The sequence below is a fragment of the Centruroides vittatus genome, unplaced genomic scaffold (genome assembly GCF_030686945.1).
Source record: "Centruroides vittatus isolate TY-2023 unplaced genomic scaffold, ASM3068694v2 contig_955, whole genome shotgun sequence".
In the NCBI taxonomy this organism is placed as follows: domain Eukaryota; kingdom Metazoa; phylum Arthropoda; class Arachnida; order Scorpiones; family Buthidae; genus Centruroides; species Centruroides vittatus.
Window position 1 is genome coordinate 2,332,735 of NW_027122634.1, and position 15,988 is coordinate 2,348,722.

The 15,988-nt window shown below is 21.5% G+C and overlaps 1 protein-coding gene across 6 annotated transcripts in view; it reads left to right on the top strand.

The window, feature by feature from the left end:
* Positions 1-15,988, top strand: part of LOC136985179 (talin-2-like) — a 164,144-nt gene that overhangs the window by 80,321 nt on the left and 67,835 nt on the right. For all 6 annotated transcript variants that reach the window (XM_067282387.1, XM_067282385.1, XM_067282390.1 and 3 more), the window contains exons 3-10: positions 4,177-4,274; positions 9,117-9,246; positions 9,849-9,937; positions 12,232-12,301; positions 13,052-13,194; positions 14,514-14,641; positions 14,729-14,792; positions 14,966-15,070. In XM_067282387.1, the coding sequence (XP_067138488.1) occupies positions 4,177-4,274; positions 9,117-9,246; positions 9,849-9,937; positions 12,232-12,301; positions 13,052-13,194; positions 14,514-14,641; positions 14,729-14,792; positions 14,966-15,070 (827 nt within the window). The remainder of the gene's footprint in view (positions 1-4,176; positions 4,275-9,116; positions 9,247-9,848; positions 9,938-12,231; positions 12,302-13,051; positions 13,195-14,513; positions 14,642-14,728; positions 14,793-14,965; positions 15,071-15,988) is intronic.

The window sequence follows — 15,988 nt, forward strand, 5'->3', positions numbered from 1 at the left end:
TTTGCAAAAACTCCAGAGGGTCAAATTTGACTCTAATCCAATGCTTTTTCTTGTTATATATACATAACAGCCAGGAAAGTAAAAGGAATATTTTTACATTAGTAATTTTTAGAAAAGGTCCTTAAATACTGACCAACTCTTAAATGGGATTAAGACGTCTCTATTCTTTAAAACTTAACTATGGAAGTTATTTACAATATTCCAATTTCAAAATGTCTTTATATCTCTTATATCTACTTTATATCTATTTATTTCTGCAAAAAATTTCAATGTTTTGACTTCTAAGTAATTTTTTATAAATTCTTTCATTTGCTAAATATGTTTTTAAGGATTGATCTGAACTCATTTTCTAAACTGTTCCAAACTCTTTTACTTCTTCAATTTATAATAATAGCACTTAAAAATTACTTTTGTTTAAATTTTGAACCATTAAACTTTTTAAAACTTCTAAACTAACATGAATCTAATAATGTTATTAAATTTTGATAATTATTCAATGAGTCTTGGTGCACTTGTGACACTAGATCTTATGAACTGTTTTTGATTTCTCTTAGAAACTTGTTTATTGGTATTCTCATGTTTGATTTTATCTGAATTGGAAGTTTGGATGGATTTCCGGTAATCACTATAATTTTCAAAGTAATCAATTAATTTTAATTGTACTGGGAAATGGTTTGAATCATCAAGATTCAATACATCCATACTTAAATACCATTCAACTAAAAGTTCTGAACAGATTACTATGATTTATTAACATGTGATGTAAAAGTATATTTGGACAGAATATCATCTATAACTCTACCATTTAAAATAAAGAAACCATTTTCCTGAACTAAATTTATTAGCTCTTTTCCACCTACTTTTAAAATATTATCTTTAGATAGTTTTATATGATTAATATTGTGATTTTTCCTTTATATAAAGAGTCCAAACTATCACTAATACAAGCATTAAAATCTCTACATATAACCCATAAGTTTGTAATAGTTGACCATTGTGCAATCACTATTTGAATTTCCTTCTTTATCTTTTGAAGGGGAGAAATACAGAGTTATTATATCAAACTTCAATTCTTCCCAAGTTGACATTTATTGGCCAGTTCTTCTATAAAGTAAAAATATAATACTTACCTAATTGATATTTTAATAACTCACCAATTTGTTTTTTAATTAATAATAATAACAACAATAATCTTCTAGACATCTGGCCAAATCTCCTATTTTTTGAGGCTCCTTGAATAATACAAAACATTCTTATACTAACTGTAACCTATCTTCATCATCCATTTTAACCATTCAAATTTCTGAAAAGCCAATGAAATAGAATAATTTTTAATATGTTCCTTGACTAATCTCATATAAAACTTTTCCTGCAATCTGTGAATGTTTCAACACCTGGTAGAATGTAGAATTTTACAATCCAACTTATTCATTATCAGGGAGAGATTGTTATTTTCACTAAAGATGTGAATATTGCACATATAGCAGTATCATATAATTTTTTAGCTTCAAAACTTGTAACTTCATTACTTACAATTTCAAAACATCATTTGTTACCTGTTCCTTTCCTACCACTGACAGGCTAACTTGGAGCATATATTACTACTTTATTAAAAAAAACAACTTAACCATTTTGTCAAGTACATATCAGAAGTAAGCATCTAATTGTCCTTTATAAAATAATCTCTTAAATATACTTTATTTCCCTTTAATTTCTACTGTTTATATATTAGCAGAATTTTTTCTCTCTCATCCTTGACCTATTACATAGATCTGCTATAAACATTATCATTTCAAATTATTTGTTATCTAAACTTATTTTTTCAAAACTATTTTAAAATTAAATTCTAATATACTCAGAATCCAGAAATTTTTACCATTGGTTTAACTTTTATTTGATCAGCTCTGGCAAGATATGGTTCTCAACAGAAACACTTCATATTCCTAACTTTTTCTCAATAAACTGACTAATCTCCATAGAGTAGTAATTCATTGAATTGAACAAAAAGTTTATACAGTAATTATAATATTTTATTAAATCTTTTATTAACTAATTTATCCATTTCAAATTCTAGCATACCTTTTATCTGACCATAATTTTTAGTTGTGTAAAGATATCTTCTTAATAAATTACTGGAACTAATGACAAACATTAATGAACCTTTAAAATCCAGTAAAAAAAAAAAGGTAAAACAAATCACAACTAAAGTTTTTATTAAGTTATGATTTCCATATTATCTATTTTCTGTGAAATTCTTGTTAATTCTCCTTGAAGGGAGTTGTTTTTCTCTTTCATTAATCTAATTTCTGCCTTTATTTCTTGTAATTCTAAATTCAACTGCAAAAAATTCTTCTGAATTAAATTGATTAGGAATTTCAAAGTATATTCAGATTCTACCTTAATGTCTGTTTCTGAGTTTTTTTAACATTTCAAAATATTCTTGTATATTTGAATCCTTCAATCTTCTTTGACTTACTCCTCCATATATATATCATCTCCCACACATTGAATTTCTTTAGTCATTGGAACACCAAACTGATTTTCATTATCCATTTTCTTTGAAACTTCCTTATGCAGTCTACCCTGCTCCTTTTTTATGTCTCAGAGACATTTGTTGTGGGAAATGAAGAAGGGGTCCCGGATTTGACTCAATTCTAGAACAAATTAATGAACATATAATTAAATTTAGTGTTAACACATTTAAGAATATCAAGCTTGATTGCACAATAATGTTTAAATTATGTCTTTTTGCTATATTAACATTATGACAAGCCAGTGTTTGTTTTCCACAAAAAGTTTAGGTGTATCACTGGTGACCAGTAGCTTCTCCAGAAAAATATATTAAATCAAAAGAAAAGTCAGGAATTTTAAAGAAAGGGGTTTTTTTTATTAATATAAACTAATTTTGTTACTCAGTAGTTTCATACATACAAGTATACAGTATAGTAGTGTTAATGGAAAAAATTAATTTTGTATAGCAAACAAAAACATTAATATTTAAAGAAAATTTTAATTTGTAATTTTGTATTACAGTTTCAATCTTCAGATAAATCTAGATAACTATGTAAACTATTTACAAAAATTTATTTTGTGAAGATTAATATATAATTGATAAATTTTAAACAATATTAGGCATGTTTCTGTAGATAATAAATTCTTTTAATTTGAAATATTATAAATGTAAAAACTATTAAAATGTTTTTAATAATTTTTATACAAAGTCACACACATTTTTCAATTGCAAGTTAGTGAATGCATAGTTTTCTTACAAGCTTAATAATTTTATGTTAGTTTTTGATATTACATAAAAGTCAAAAATATTCATTTGTTAATTTCTTAAGGTTTATAGCTACTTTATATTTATTTAACAAGATTCTTTCTCAGAAAAGCCCAGTGAAATAGAAAGTATTTTTTCTTGTCATAAAAATCTATAGAATGTGGAGTATATTCCTCTGTATTGTTGTGTTGTGTTCCTAGTTTTTCAGATAATTCCATTTCATTTTTTCTAAGAGAAAGACAATCAAAATAATTGATTTTGAAATCAAGTAAATCATTGAATGGTTATATATGTATAGAGTTATGGAAAAATTGCAATTTTACAAAGGTAAAAAGATTGTTTCAGGAAAAATTTATAATCCAATAATTTAAAAATATGCTAACGTAGACATTTTTTAAAAGAGTTAGCGTAAATATATTATTATGCTGTATAGGAACTTTGATATTTGACTTATGTTTTTATGGATAACATTTTCTTATGTTGTATTTTCAGATAAAAGTATATTTCTAATAAAAAACTTTTAATAGAAACAAATATGACTAATTTTTTAAAATCATTTTCAGGTCATGGGAACATACACAAAAGGATTATAAATTAAAATGCATTCTATTTTTTTTGCATATAACAGTTGTAGATTAGTTGAAAATGTTTTTTCTATTAATCTTTTTACCGGTTTATCAATTTTTTTTATCTTTTATTTATTTTGAAATTATACAATATCAATATACAGGATTCATTTAGAATTTATATAGTATCGAAAAAGTTATTTTTTTAAAATTTTATTTATTTTTTAATTATTACATTATAAAAATGTATATAATAATTAATTATATATTATATAATTATTTTTAATATTTAAACTGATTTTTCAAAAGAAAAATTTTATTTTTTAATCTCAGCGAAAGAATATGGGCTATTCTTAGCGGATGAAGACCCACGGAAAGGTGTTTGGCTCGAACCTGGCAGGTCTTTAGAATATTATCTATTAAGGAATGGGGTAAGTTTGATAATTAATTAAATATGTAAAATTTTAAGAATATTGAAAATTGATTGTGTATTATCTTATTTTAGCATGTTAAGAATAAAAGTAAATATAAAAGATTTGTTTATGAAATGATTGTTATTACTGTTTTTTGGTACAAAAGTTAGAAAAATCATGCTGTACATTGTCAAAAGGTAGAACAAATAAGAAAAGTTAAGTATAGGATAAATAGACAAATGACTACTCTAAATTGATAATTCTAATAGACAAATAAATATTAGAAATAGCTGATTGTAAAGATTACAAACATGTGTAAAATGATAAAAAACAAAACAGTGGAATATTTATAAGTAAGAATTGCAATAATAATAGTAATAATAATAATGGATATATATGATGCAAATAATAAAATTAATAAAATGACTAAGCAGGTCATAATATTTATTGTTTTAAAAATTTATTCCATGATGAATAGTAATGATAGAGGATTCAGTTTAAAACATACCTTTTTAAGGAATTTTATTTTTCATGTATATTAAATCTATTTTACTAGATTATATTTTAAATAAAAAAATTTGCATTTTTTATTACTGTTAAATTTTAAAATTTTATATTATATGTCAGTACATTTTTTATTACACATGATATATTGTTATAAATATTTAATGAATGAATGATTTTGACAATAAGTGAACTAATATAGTGATGAAACTTTTTGAAAAAATAAATATAAAAAAAAAGTATATGATTTAACCATATATTAATCTTAAGCTTATTTATTTATTTATGAATAATTTATGCATTCATATTTATTAAATGAATTACTTATTCAGTTTTATATATATACAAGTAAAAAATTTAATATGTAAATAAATTTTATAAATTTAATAAAGTGGTAACTTTAGGAAAGTAGCTTGAATAAATATCTAATATCGTTTGAATTATTGAATTGAAATTAGGATATGAACTTAAGTATTTATTTTTGTTTATAATTTTATTTCTGTGAAAACAGTTTTTATATGCAGCTTTTAACTTTTCATATTCATTACTAATATAACAGAATCTGGAACTTTTTCTTTTCTTATAAAATGTAATTAATATTTATTTATTAACAAATATTATTAAATCTAATCAAAATTCAAATCTATTAAATACTTTAGATAAAACTCTATACATTAACAATTTGTTAATACCATAACAATAATTTTTAATAATCGTAATTTATGTAGTAATAAAAAAAAACATATTTTGGTATTATTCAATTGAAAATGATAAAAATTAAAACAATGTTTTTAGAAACATTGTTTAAATTTTTAATTGATTTGATTTCAATTTTAATTAATTAATTTTGATTTTATTTTGAATTATAGTTTTATTTTTGGTTTTGGTGTAAAGTAGTTTCCTAGTATGTTTTGATTCATTGATATCTGTAGGGTTCCAACATTTTTTATTAATGTGAAAAGGGTTCTGTGATAAAAATAAGTTCTCTGCACTGTATTGTTGTCTCAGTAATTAAGTGAATATAATATATATATTTTTAATAATTATATTTATTTCTGCATGAATTATATTTAGTTTATTATTTTCTTAAATTTTTTTGCCAATAGATGGCACCACATGTAAACCCAGCAAATTGGATGTAGACAGAAATTAATTGATATGTAGAAATACAATCGATATTTTGGGGTGATACTTATGACATTATCTAAGTTGGAAGTATGTAAAAACATAACTGCTGAGTTTCATAGAAATTGATCAAACAGTCTAGGAGTGTGTAGTGAACAAACAAACATCCTCATTTATATATATATAGATTGTGTTAATTTTTAACTAAAGTTTTAATTTAATTAAATATAAGAATTAATTTTTCTTCATTTGTGAAGTTAAAATAATATCTAAAAATTAGTATTCAAACTTTAATTAGAAATGAATAGATAGATGTTCTTTATAATGTTATATAAATAACATGTACTGTACATATAAATTTAAACTTCTAAGCTTTATTTGTTGAATACTTAAAATATGTGAAGAAGTTTTGTTTTTTATATCTGATGATGATATCACATCAACTACAGACATTTCTCTCCAATCTGTTTATTAAGTTTTTTAATTTTCTGTTTATATATCTGTAATTTTGTTTTGTTATGACATTTCTGTTCATTTCCTTATAATTCCATCCTATTTCAAAATACTGAAAAATTTGAAGATATACTCTGCATTTTTATCATCGTTCTAAATAAATTTATTTTGTAATAATAATTTTTTATTGATGCCCTAAATTCTTCAGTTTTATATAACATTTTATCTTGAAATGTCATGACATTTGTCTATATTATCCTGAAAAAAATCATTTCAGTACCATAAGAAATGATATTTTACTTTAATTTTTCTAAATATTGTGAAGCATAGTTATATACATCTAATTGAATCAGTTTTAATATTTTAGATAAATATTTATAAATAATATATTAATTTACAAAATTTTTTAATTTTGGAAAAGCATTATTTTTTCATAATGAGTAGAATTTTATTTGAATTCTTTAACGTTCATATAAGTTTAAAATTGTTTACTTCCTGTTTATTGTTATATATATTTAGACTAAACAGATCATTATTTAATATTCATATAATTAATATTATTTAACAGACATGGGCAAATGCGGCTCTTTTTGAGTTACATGCGACTCTTGCTGAAAGTGTTAATTTCTGTTTTTTATTATTATTTTTACAATTTTATTTTTATAATTTTGTGAAAATGTTTATTAAAAAAATTCAATATTTGTTTTATATTATATTTATATTATATAATAAAATCGCATTCCTTATCATACTATCCTCCATGACAGTACAGAACTGCGGCTCCCATGCATTTTGCAAAACCTACATTTTGGCTTCCACTGAACTCTTGCTTGCTCACTCCTGTTATATAAAATTGTATGGGTATTTTCAAAAAGCATTTTTGTATTGTATTTTTGAGGAGTCTGATTTTGAATTAGATAATTTGAATACATTTTTTAAAATTTTTGTACCATTCATGTAAAAAAAATTATTAAAATTTATAGATTTTCATCAATTATTATAAAGATCATTGCAGTTAAAAGTTAATGGCTATTAAATATACGTTTTTAAAATTTGAACGTTTTTGTGATTTTTTTTTGGTCTCCTGTTAAAATTTAAAGTATCATATAAAAATGTTTAACATTTATTTTATGCAGGTATATGTATTTTTATGATATGTGAAAACATTAAATGATATCAATATATATCTTTTTTAAATTAGTTGTATTATACCTAATATAAAATATCAAAAATATATATAAAATCAAGATTGATTAGTGGTAATTGTGTTGAAGTTCATCTCATTTGATTAGAAACCTGATGCTTTTAAAAAAATGACTTTATAATTATTTCTTAACTGTTTGTATAGAAAATTTAAAGCTTACTAATTTGTTTAAATATGTTAATTTGAATTCATTACTTCGTTAAATTCTATTAATTTCACTGTTGACACTATAATAAAGGAGTAAATGCTCCTACATTAATATTCTGAGTAAATGTATAGTTTTAAATAGTCATAGTTAACACTAAATGGATAAACCTTTGGATGAACAATTAATTTATTAACTCAAATTTCATAAAAAACTAAAATATTTCAGAAATTTGAAATATGTACAAATAAAATTAGATAAAAATTATTTAAATAAATTTTTTCCTCTTTATTTAAATAGCATTACAAATGATTTGATGTAAACTTTTATTAGAATATTTGGAATATTTGTATTTCTTTTTAAAGTACATTCATCATCTAAAACTTTTTATTCAAGTATTTTCATTTTTTGCTATGAACATGATTTTAATTTATATTTTTTTCATTGATGATAATAGCTATTTACTATATATTTCAATCATTTTTTCATTACATTTTATTTATTTATTTTATGTTAACACTTTCTACAACTAGTTTGAAATTATTGTTGTGTGGCTACCCGTAATTTAGATTCTGTTTATCATCATTTGTTTTTATCAGTTTTTGCTCATGAATTCATCCATTTACAATTTACATTACAATACATTAATTTACATTTTAATCATTACAAAGCATTCATATTTACTAAAATTACAAACAAGGGGAGGACATGGTCCATGGATTTGATCCATGTTTTAGCACTTTGTCCAGTGGGCCTTCTTTTTAAACATTATAATGCAACAGTTGTGGAAGCATAGTTAGTAAATCTTCTGGCTTTTGCTATCAAGAGTAAAGGATTGAATCCTCAAAATATTAAATTATTATTATTTTTTTCTTAATTATTTCAATATCATGGTACATAAATGAATCAGTAAGCAGGAAAGCAATAGTTTTAGAAGAAAAACTTGCCAAAGGAATTATTGAAGTTTTAAAAGTTTATTGTAATAAATATTTATTTTTCATGTTTTTACAATATATATCTTCCAACACTGTATGATGATGTAATGTACAAAAAATGTATAGAAATAAAAATTTTCTGATTTTTTCCTAGAATATTCCTATAAAAATGAGCAAATATTTATGTATAGCACCAAACCTTCTTTGTAGTACGTCACACAGTGAACTAAACCTGGAGATGCATTCGATTAATGGAACATTTTTAGAACGTAACATTTATGTTTGACTTGAAGAAGATCCAGCTGAAAGATCAAAGATGTTAGTCATTATCAAGATAATAAGCTACTGGAGAATTGTTTAGAAGGTATTACAAAGAAGGTTTGGTGCTATATATATTAAGTAGTTTATGAAATAAGATTACCATATTAAAATTAAATTTGTGAAGTGTTTATAGTAAATGTATAAGAGTAATTTTATGAAAATAATTCTTTCAGGACTTACTGGAATATAAAAAGAAAATGCGAACCCTTCGAATCCGAATGTTAGACGGCTCAGTAAAAACAGTTTTAGTAGATGATAGTCAACCAATTGCCAATCTTATGGTAGTTATCTGCACAAAAATTGGTATGATTTCAAAAGAAAAATATTCATAGAAATGTTCATTTTATATTTATATTATATTCATTTTTATATTTTAAATAAATAATAAGTTTCAAATAAAATTTTAAAATACTAGTTTTTAGTTTTAATAAAATATAGTGTTGTATTAATGTAAAACATAATACTTAATACAAATATTTCATTCTTTAAAACATTCATAAATTTAACAAATGAACAATAAAAATAGTTTTAAATATTTACATTCAGATTATATGTAATTCGAAAGATTTAACTTAAAATTACTTACTCTACTTATAAATTTTTTTTGAAAGTAGAAAAATTTTCTAATAATTTGGACATGCATTATTAAATTTTATTTGTTATTATTAGTTTTATTTTCACTTTGTAAAATATAATTATTTTATTTTTGAGAGAAATTTAAAAAATTATTAAACACATTTATTTGATGTAAATTAAAATAAATTACAGATCAACATTCTTACAAATTCCATATGCATTTGAAATTATTCAATTATTTTAGATATGTTACATCATGCACTTAGTTTTATTATTTCTGAATTATGTTAACAATATGGCATTTTAAATATAAAATTCTTATTACATAGGAATTACAAATCATGATGAATACTCATTAGTTAGAGATTTACCAGAGGAATCAGAAAAAGGATCTACAGGAACACTTACTTTAAAAAGGGTAAAATAATTTTTTAAGAACATGTTTAAAATTTAATTAGAACTATTTTATTTTATTTGGTATTTATATTAAAAAGTTATATTTAAGTTTTTTATATTAAGATCATATGAAATATAAAGGAACAAAGAATTTCTAATAGAATAACATGTAATTTACAGATTTTAATTTTCTAATAAATTATTTTCTATCATTGAAATTAATTAGGCTACAGAGGATATTTATACTTTAATGAATCTATTTTGTGAAGCTTGTAAGCATAACTGAATGAATAAATCAAATGAAAGACATTTGTTAATACAGGAAAAAGTTCTCCTTGAGTATTATGTAATAGTTAGATATTTCTTTGACCTTATTTGATATTCAACTTAATAAATTCATTCTTATATTGTATTATATGCATTCTGATAGCAATTTATAGAATGAATTAAATCAATTATGACACATTCTAAACCAAATAGGAATGATAAACAAAGTAATCATTATAACTGGAGGTTTAAATGTACATATTTAAAATTAATTTAATGATCTAGTATAATTGACAAACATTATTCTAAGTTTATAAAAATGACAAGAAAGATTTAACCAATTATATTTATATTAATAATATACTCATTTCAACTGAAAAAATAGTTAGTGACTCAGAAAAAATGTATATTTTTTGTCTTCTTATTCTTCTAGAAGTGTATCTGTAAATGACTTTTTAACTGTAAGAGAAACTTTCAATTGAGGAATGTCCTATTAAGAACCTGAAATGTTTCTGACAGTTATGTCAATTGTCAGGAACATTGCAGGTTCTTAATAAAAACATTTTATAATTTTTCTGTGTAAGTTTTTTATTAATAGTGATACTCAATTTGTATGCAAAACAATGATTATAATATTTGTAAAATTATCTAAAATAATAATTTAATTGAAATATTCATGCAAAAAATTGTGTCAGTTATATATTTTTTAAATAAATGAGTTTCAAAAGAATGATATGCAAATATTTCCCAACAATCACATGCATATTCTGATTCTAATAGTAATGTATAAATTTCTAGGCTATAAACTATAAAATGAGTAACCTAATAATTTTTTCAAATCAAATTTATTATTGAACAATTTAAAGAAATTTATAAATTTAATATAATTAAAATATTCATTTAATATTGTAAAAAGCAAGTAATTGAAATTTTTAGAAATTTTTATTGTAAACAAACTACAATGTTTTATAAGATGAACAAGTAATACATCATATATATTAATACAAATTAAAGTAAAAATCAGTCTTTGATATTAAAATACAGTTAAATTTTTATGAAATAACCATTAAACTTTACCCACTGTTAAAGGTAAATTAATTATTTCATTCAGTTAAATATAGTGGTTAGTTTGGCTTTATCAATGTGGATGAAAACTTTTATAAAAATATTGTTTATGTATATTAAGATTATGTATACTTTAATCATGTTTTAACATGGAAAACTAGTTTTTACTTTAGTTTTCAAAAATTAAATTCTTATTATTAACTCTTCTGCTATGATAGTTCTACAGAATAATTATTGCAATCTTTCAAAACTAGAATTTATAAAAATAATTATAAGGAACATAATTATTCAGAAAATAATTAAGATCCAAATGTTATTGAATGAAAAATGATGTTATTAAAGTAACTACAAAACAGAATGAATTGATGCAAAAAATTAATTTGCAGAAATCAATGATTTCATTTATATCATTAAATTTTCCTAATTAATAATTTGATATCTATAGTATAGTATTAAATCTGCATTTAGTATTTTTTGAAATTTTGTTGATATTATTGTTACTTTACATAGATAACAGGTAATCCTTTCATGATACTTGTGATAACTTTAACTTTAAAGTATTTTGATACAATTTTCTATAGAAACAATAAAATAAGGCGATTTAGTTATACTGAATGTGGCTAAATTCAAAAAATTTATTATAATACAGTTAAAGAAATGAAATTTATATATAAATATAGTGCACATTTATTGCTTTTTGGATTATTAGATTATATTGGCATATTTAATATTAGTTGAATGATGTTTCATAATATCCTAACATGATGGTATGACAACATAATGATATTTATAATGAAGTTTCTATTTAATAAATACAGTATTTTGTTAACAATTTAATACAGTAATGATGTTGTTTATCTGATTCTTTTGTTTTCTAGAAATTATATTTAATGTATTTATCATCTTTATTCTACAGAATTCATCATTTTAATATTATTATTTAATTTTCTGATTTATTTTTAATATTTGAAAAATGTATTTCAGGATAAAAAAGATAAAGATAAAGATTTGAAAATGGAACAACTAAAAAAAAAGTTAAAAACTGATGATGACTGTAAGTTTTTGTTTTAGAATTAATAAAATAATATAGTATAATTTAATATTTTACAAAAATAACTTTTTAAATTAAATATTATTTTTAAACAACAAACTTGTAATGAATAAAATAATTTGTGTTAACAAAGTCATGAAAGTACATAATATCTAAATTCAAATATAATAAATCAGTGATAAATTAATACTAAGAAGTTTGATAATGATATATTTATACTATCATAAATATTTTCCATATCAGTTGATTTTTTTAATGAAAAATGATTAATTAAAAGTATGTTTAAACCTTTAATATAACCATCCATGATTACTCACAATGCCAACTGGGATGACTCCTACACCCACAGCCTATATTCTCCTTCACTGTGGCACTCAGTCTATGCATAACGTTTACCTCTAGTACCAAAGTACTTAATTTCTAATTATTAATCATAAGAAAAAATAGCCTGATTAATTACAGTGGTTTAATATATTCAAAATGATCATTGTCTGTCAAATTTATTTAAATAATAATAATTTAAATAAAACCTGTTTTTAATATAATTCTAAATAAAAATTGACTGCAAATAAGTTCTATTAAATTCAATTGAATAATTATATATAAATTAAGTTCTTTTTAAAAAAATGTAAAATATTTTATAAAAAAGAACTTCATTTATTTAATTGCTAAAAATTAGGAATTTTGATTCATAATGTTTTACTATATGATTACTTTTATTTGAATTTCAATGATTTTATTCTTGTATTACAGTAAATTGGGTAGATCATTCTAAAACGCTAAGAGAACAAGGAATTGATGAAGATGAAACGTTACTTTTGAGAAGAAAATATTTTTTCTCAGATCAAAATGTTGATTCAAGAGATCCAGTGCAATTAAATTTGCTTTATGTACAGGTATATAAAAAAGACTAATAGATTAATTTATTTTTAATGTTATTAAATGAGTTGTCTTTAATTTACTAAAAACATATTTTTAAGAATTATTTATTTACTATTATATAAAGTAATAATATCAAAAGAATTTTGACTTTTGATATAAAAAAAAAATAATAATTCAACTTTAATGACAGAATATTTTAGTTTAAGCAACCTAAATCTGTTAAATTGAACAATGAATGTAGTTAATATATTCACTATATTATATATTAATAATTATATAATTCATATATTTTAAGATGTATTTGATTATATTTGAATTACATTAACTTATCATCAATCAATGATGATTTGACTTGCACAAAATTATCCGTGAAGTTTATTTCAAAAAATATTCATTATTATTATTTTCATCCAATGTCATTTTTTACATAATTTAAAAATTATTGAATTATTGATAACTAAAATATTCAACAACCAATAAAAGGAAAAAAATTTTATGATAATGCCATCATATGACATTGTAAGTTAATTATAGACATCTGTGAATTAAAAATTGAATTAATTAAAAGTACAATGATCAATAAAATTGAATTTTTCAATTTATTTTGAAAATAATTGCTTTGTTGATAATTTTTTCCTCGATCAATTTAATTAAAAAATTTAATTTGTAATTAATTTATTTTATCTTAAGTGCAAAACATTCTAATTAATCTATTTTGTACTCAAATTTTTTCATCAATTATTTTGCTTGCTTTTATTGAAGTACATATATGTTATAGATATATAATGCATCAATATATTTGAAATTTACTTCTTCAAATACTATCATTTTTAAATTATAATTTAATAATACAGGATTTAAATAAGTATATCTATAAAAGTAAAAGGTATGTGGAATGTTTTCTTCAGTATAAGTATCAATTGGATTTTCAAAAAAAATAAAATAAAATAATCAGAAAGTATTTGTTTATTAACTTTATAATTAGCAAATACAGTAAAAAATACTGTATATCTCTATTTAAAAAGAACAAAATAATTTACTTTTCAAAATGAGTATATAGTTATGTAAAAATATTCTTATTGTTATTTACTTTACTCTGAAGAGCTAAAAAGAATTGCCTTAACATGCATCTAAGTATCTATATCAAATTTTGATAAATATTTTATATATTTTATGGTAATTTTTAAATGAATAAATTAATATATTATTTATACGAAAGCAAATATATTTGTATGTATTTAGATATAATATGGAATATATATTATAAAATATGTTATTATTATATCTTTACAAAAATTTTTAAGTTTCAACTTAATTTATAAAAAAATAATAGGCTAGAGATGCAATTCTTAATGGAACACATCCTGTGACAGTTGATCAAGCAACACAGTTTGCTGGAATACAATGTCAAATCCAGTTTGGGGATCATGTTGAAATTAAACATAAACCAGGATTTTTAGAGTGAGTTTTAATTTTCAACTTACTTTTATTTATCTTGGTAGATTTTATTTATTTATTTTTTAATATAGATTATTTTATAATTTATAGTTTGAAAGAATTTCTCCCGAAAGATTATTGTAAACAGAAAGGAATTGAGAAAAAGATATTTGTAGTAAGTTAAATAAATATATTTTTATTTTAAAATATTTAAATTATTAGCAGTTTTTCAGTTCTATAATAATGTGTGTTCAGTGTATGACATTATAATTTTTATAAAATGCTTATGTTTGTATTATTTGATCAATTTTAATAATTTTAAATGTTTATTTAAATTTATATTTTTAGGATCATAAAAAGTTTAGTGGTCTTAGTGAACTAGAAGCAAAAGTAAAATATGTATCATTAGCTCGTTCTTTGAAAACATATGGAGTTACATTTTTTCTAGTAAAGGTAATTTTTAATTATAACATTTCATTTAAATTGCTTTTTAAGTTATTACAAATTTTTCAAATACTTATACATATTTTAATCTAAAATATTTAGTTATAAATTATAAAATTTATTATTAAATTGCTTATTTTATTTTATACTTTACAAATAAATAGTTAAAAATTAATTTTGCATATATTTAATTTTTATGCATTAATTTAATTAATAATTATTATAGTAATATTAATAATTAAAGTTAATTTGCTACTAGAGTTAGGCGTTAGGCACCATCTCTTGCTAAATTTAATAATTAGAATTTTAATTAAATAATTTAAATAAATTTAGGCCTAACTGGAAGAAAAGAATCGGCCCGAAGCGGGATTCGAACTCGCAATTAATAAGACATCATTAATAATTATTATGATGTATCAAGACATCATTAATAATTATTATGATGTCTTGATTTAAACAGAAATGATGTAGCTGAAATAAAAAGTTTTACTTTCATAATGTGTTAATATATATATATATAATGTGTTAATATATTGTATATGCATTGTCAACTGTTTTATATAACCAATTAATTGGAATTTTTTTTTGATTATCTTTGCTCTGTAATTATCTTTAATCCTTTCCAGTAAACAGATATTTCAAAAATGAAAATGTAAGGAAAATTTATTAAACAGGTGTTTCATTAAATGTATAAAGCAAGATTCATTACATTGATGACATTAATGATTGAAAACAATATGTCTAATTATAATGATGGATGATAGTGTTTATCCAGATTTGTAAACAATATTGTATGAAGAATGGATAATATAAAATAATTAAAAATGTTTTGTATGAGTTTTTACTTAATCATTTATAAAACTAACAATAAATATTAAGTAAAAGAAGCTATCTGCTTAATTTTATCATCATATTAAAGAAATTGAG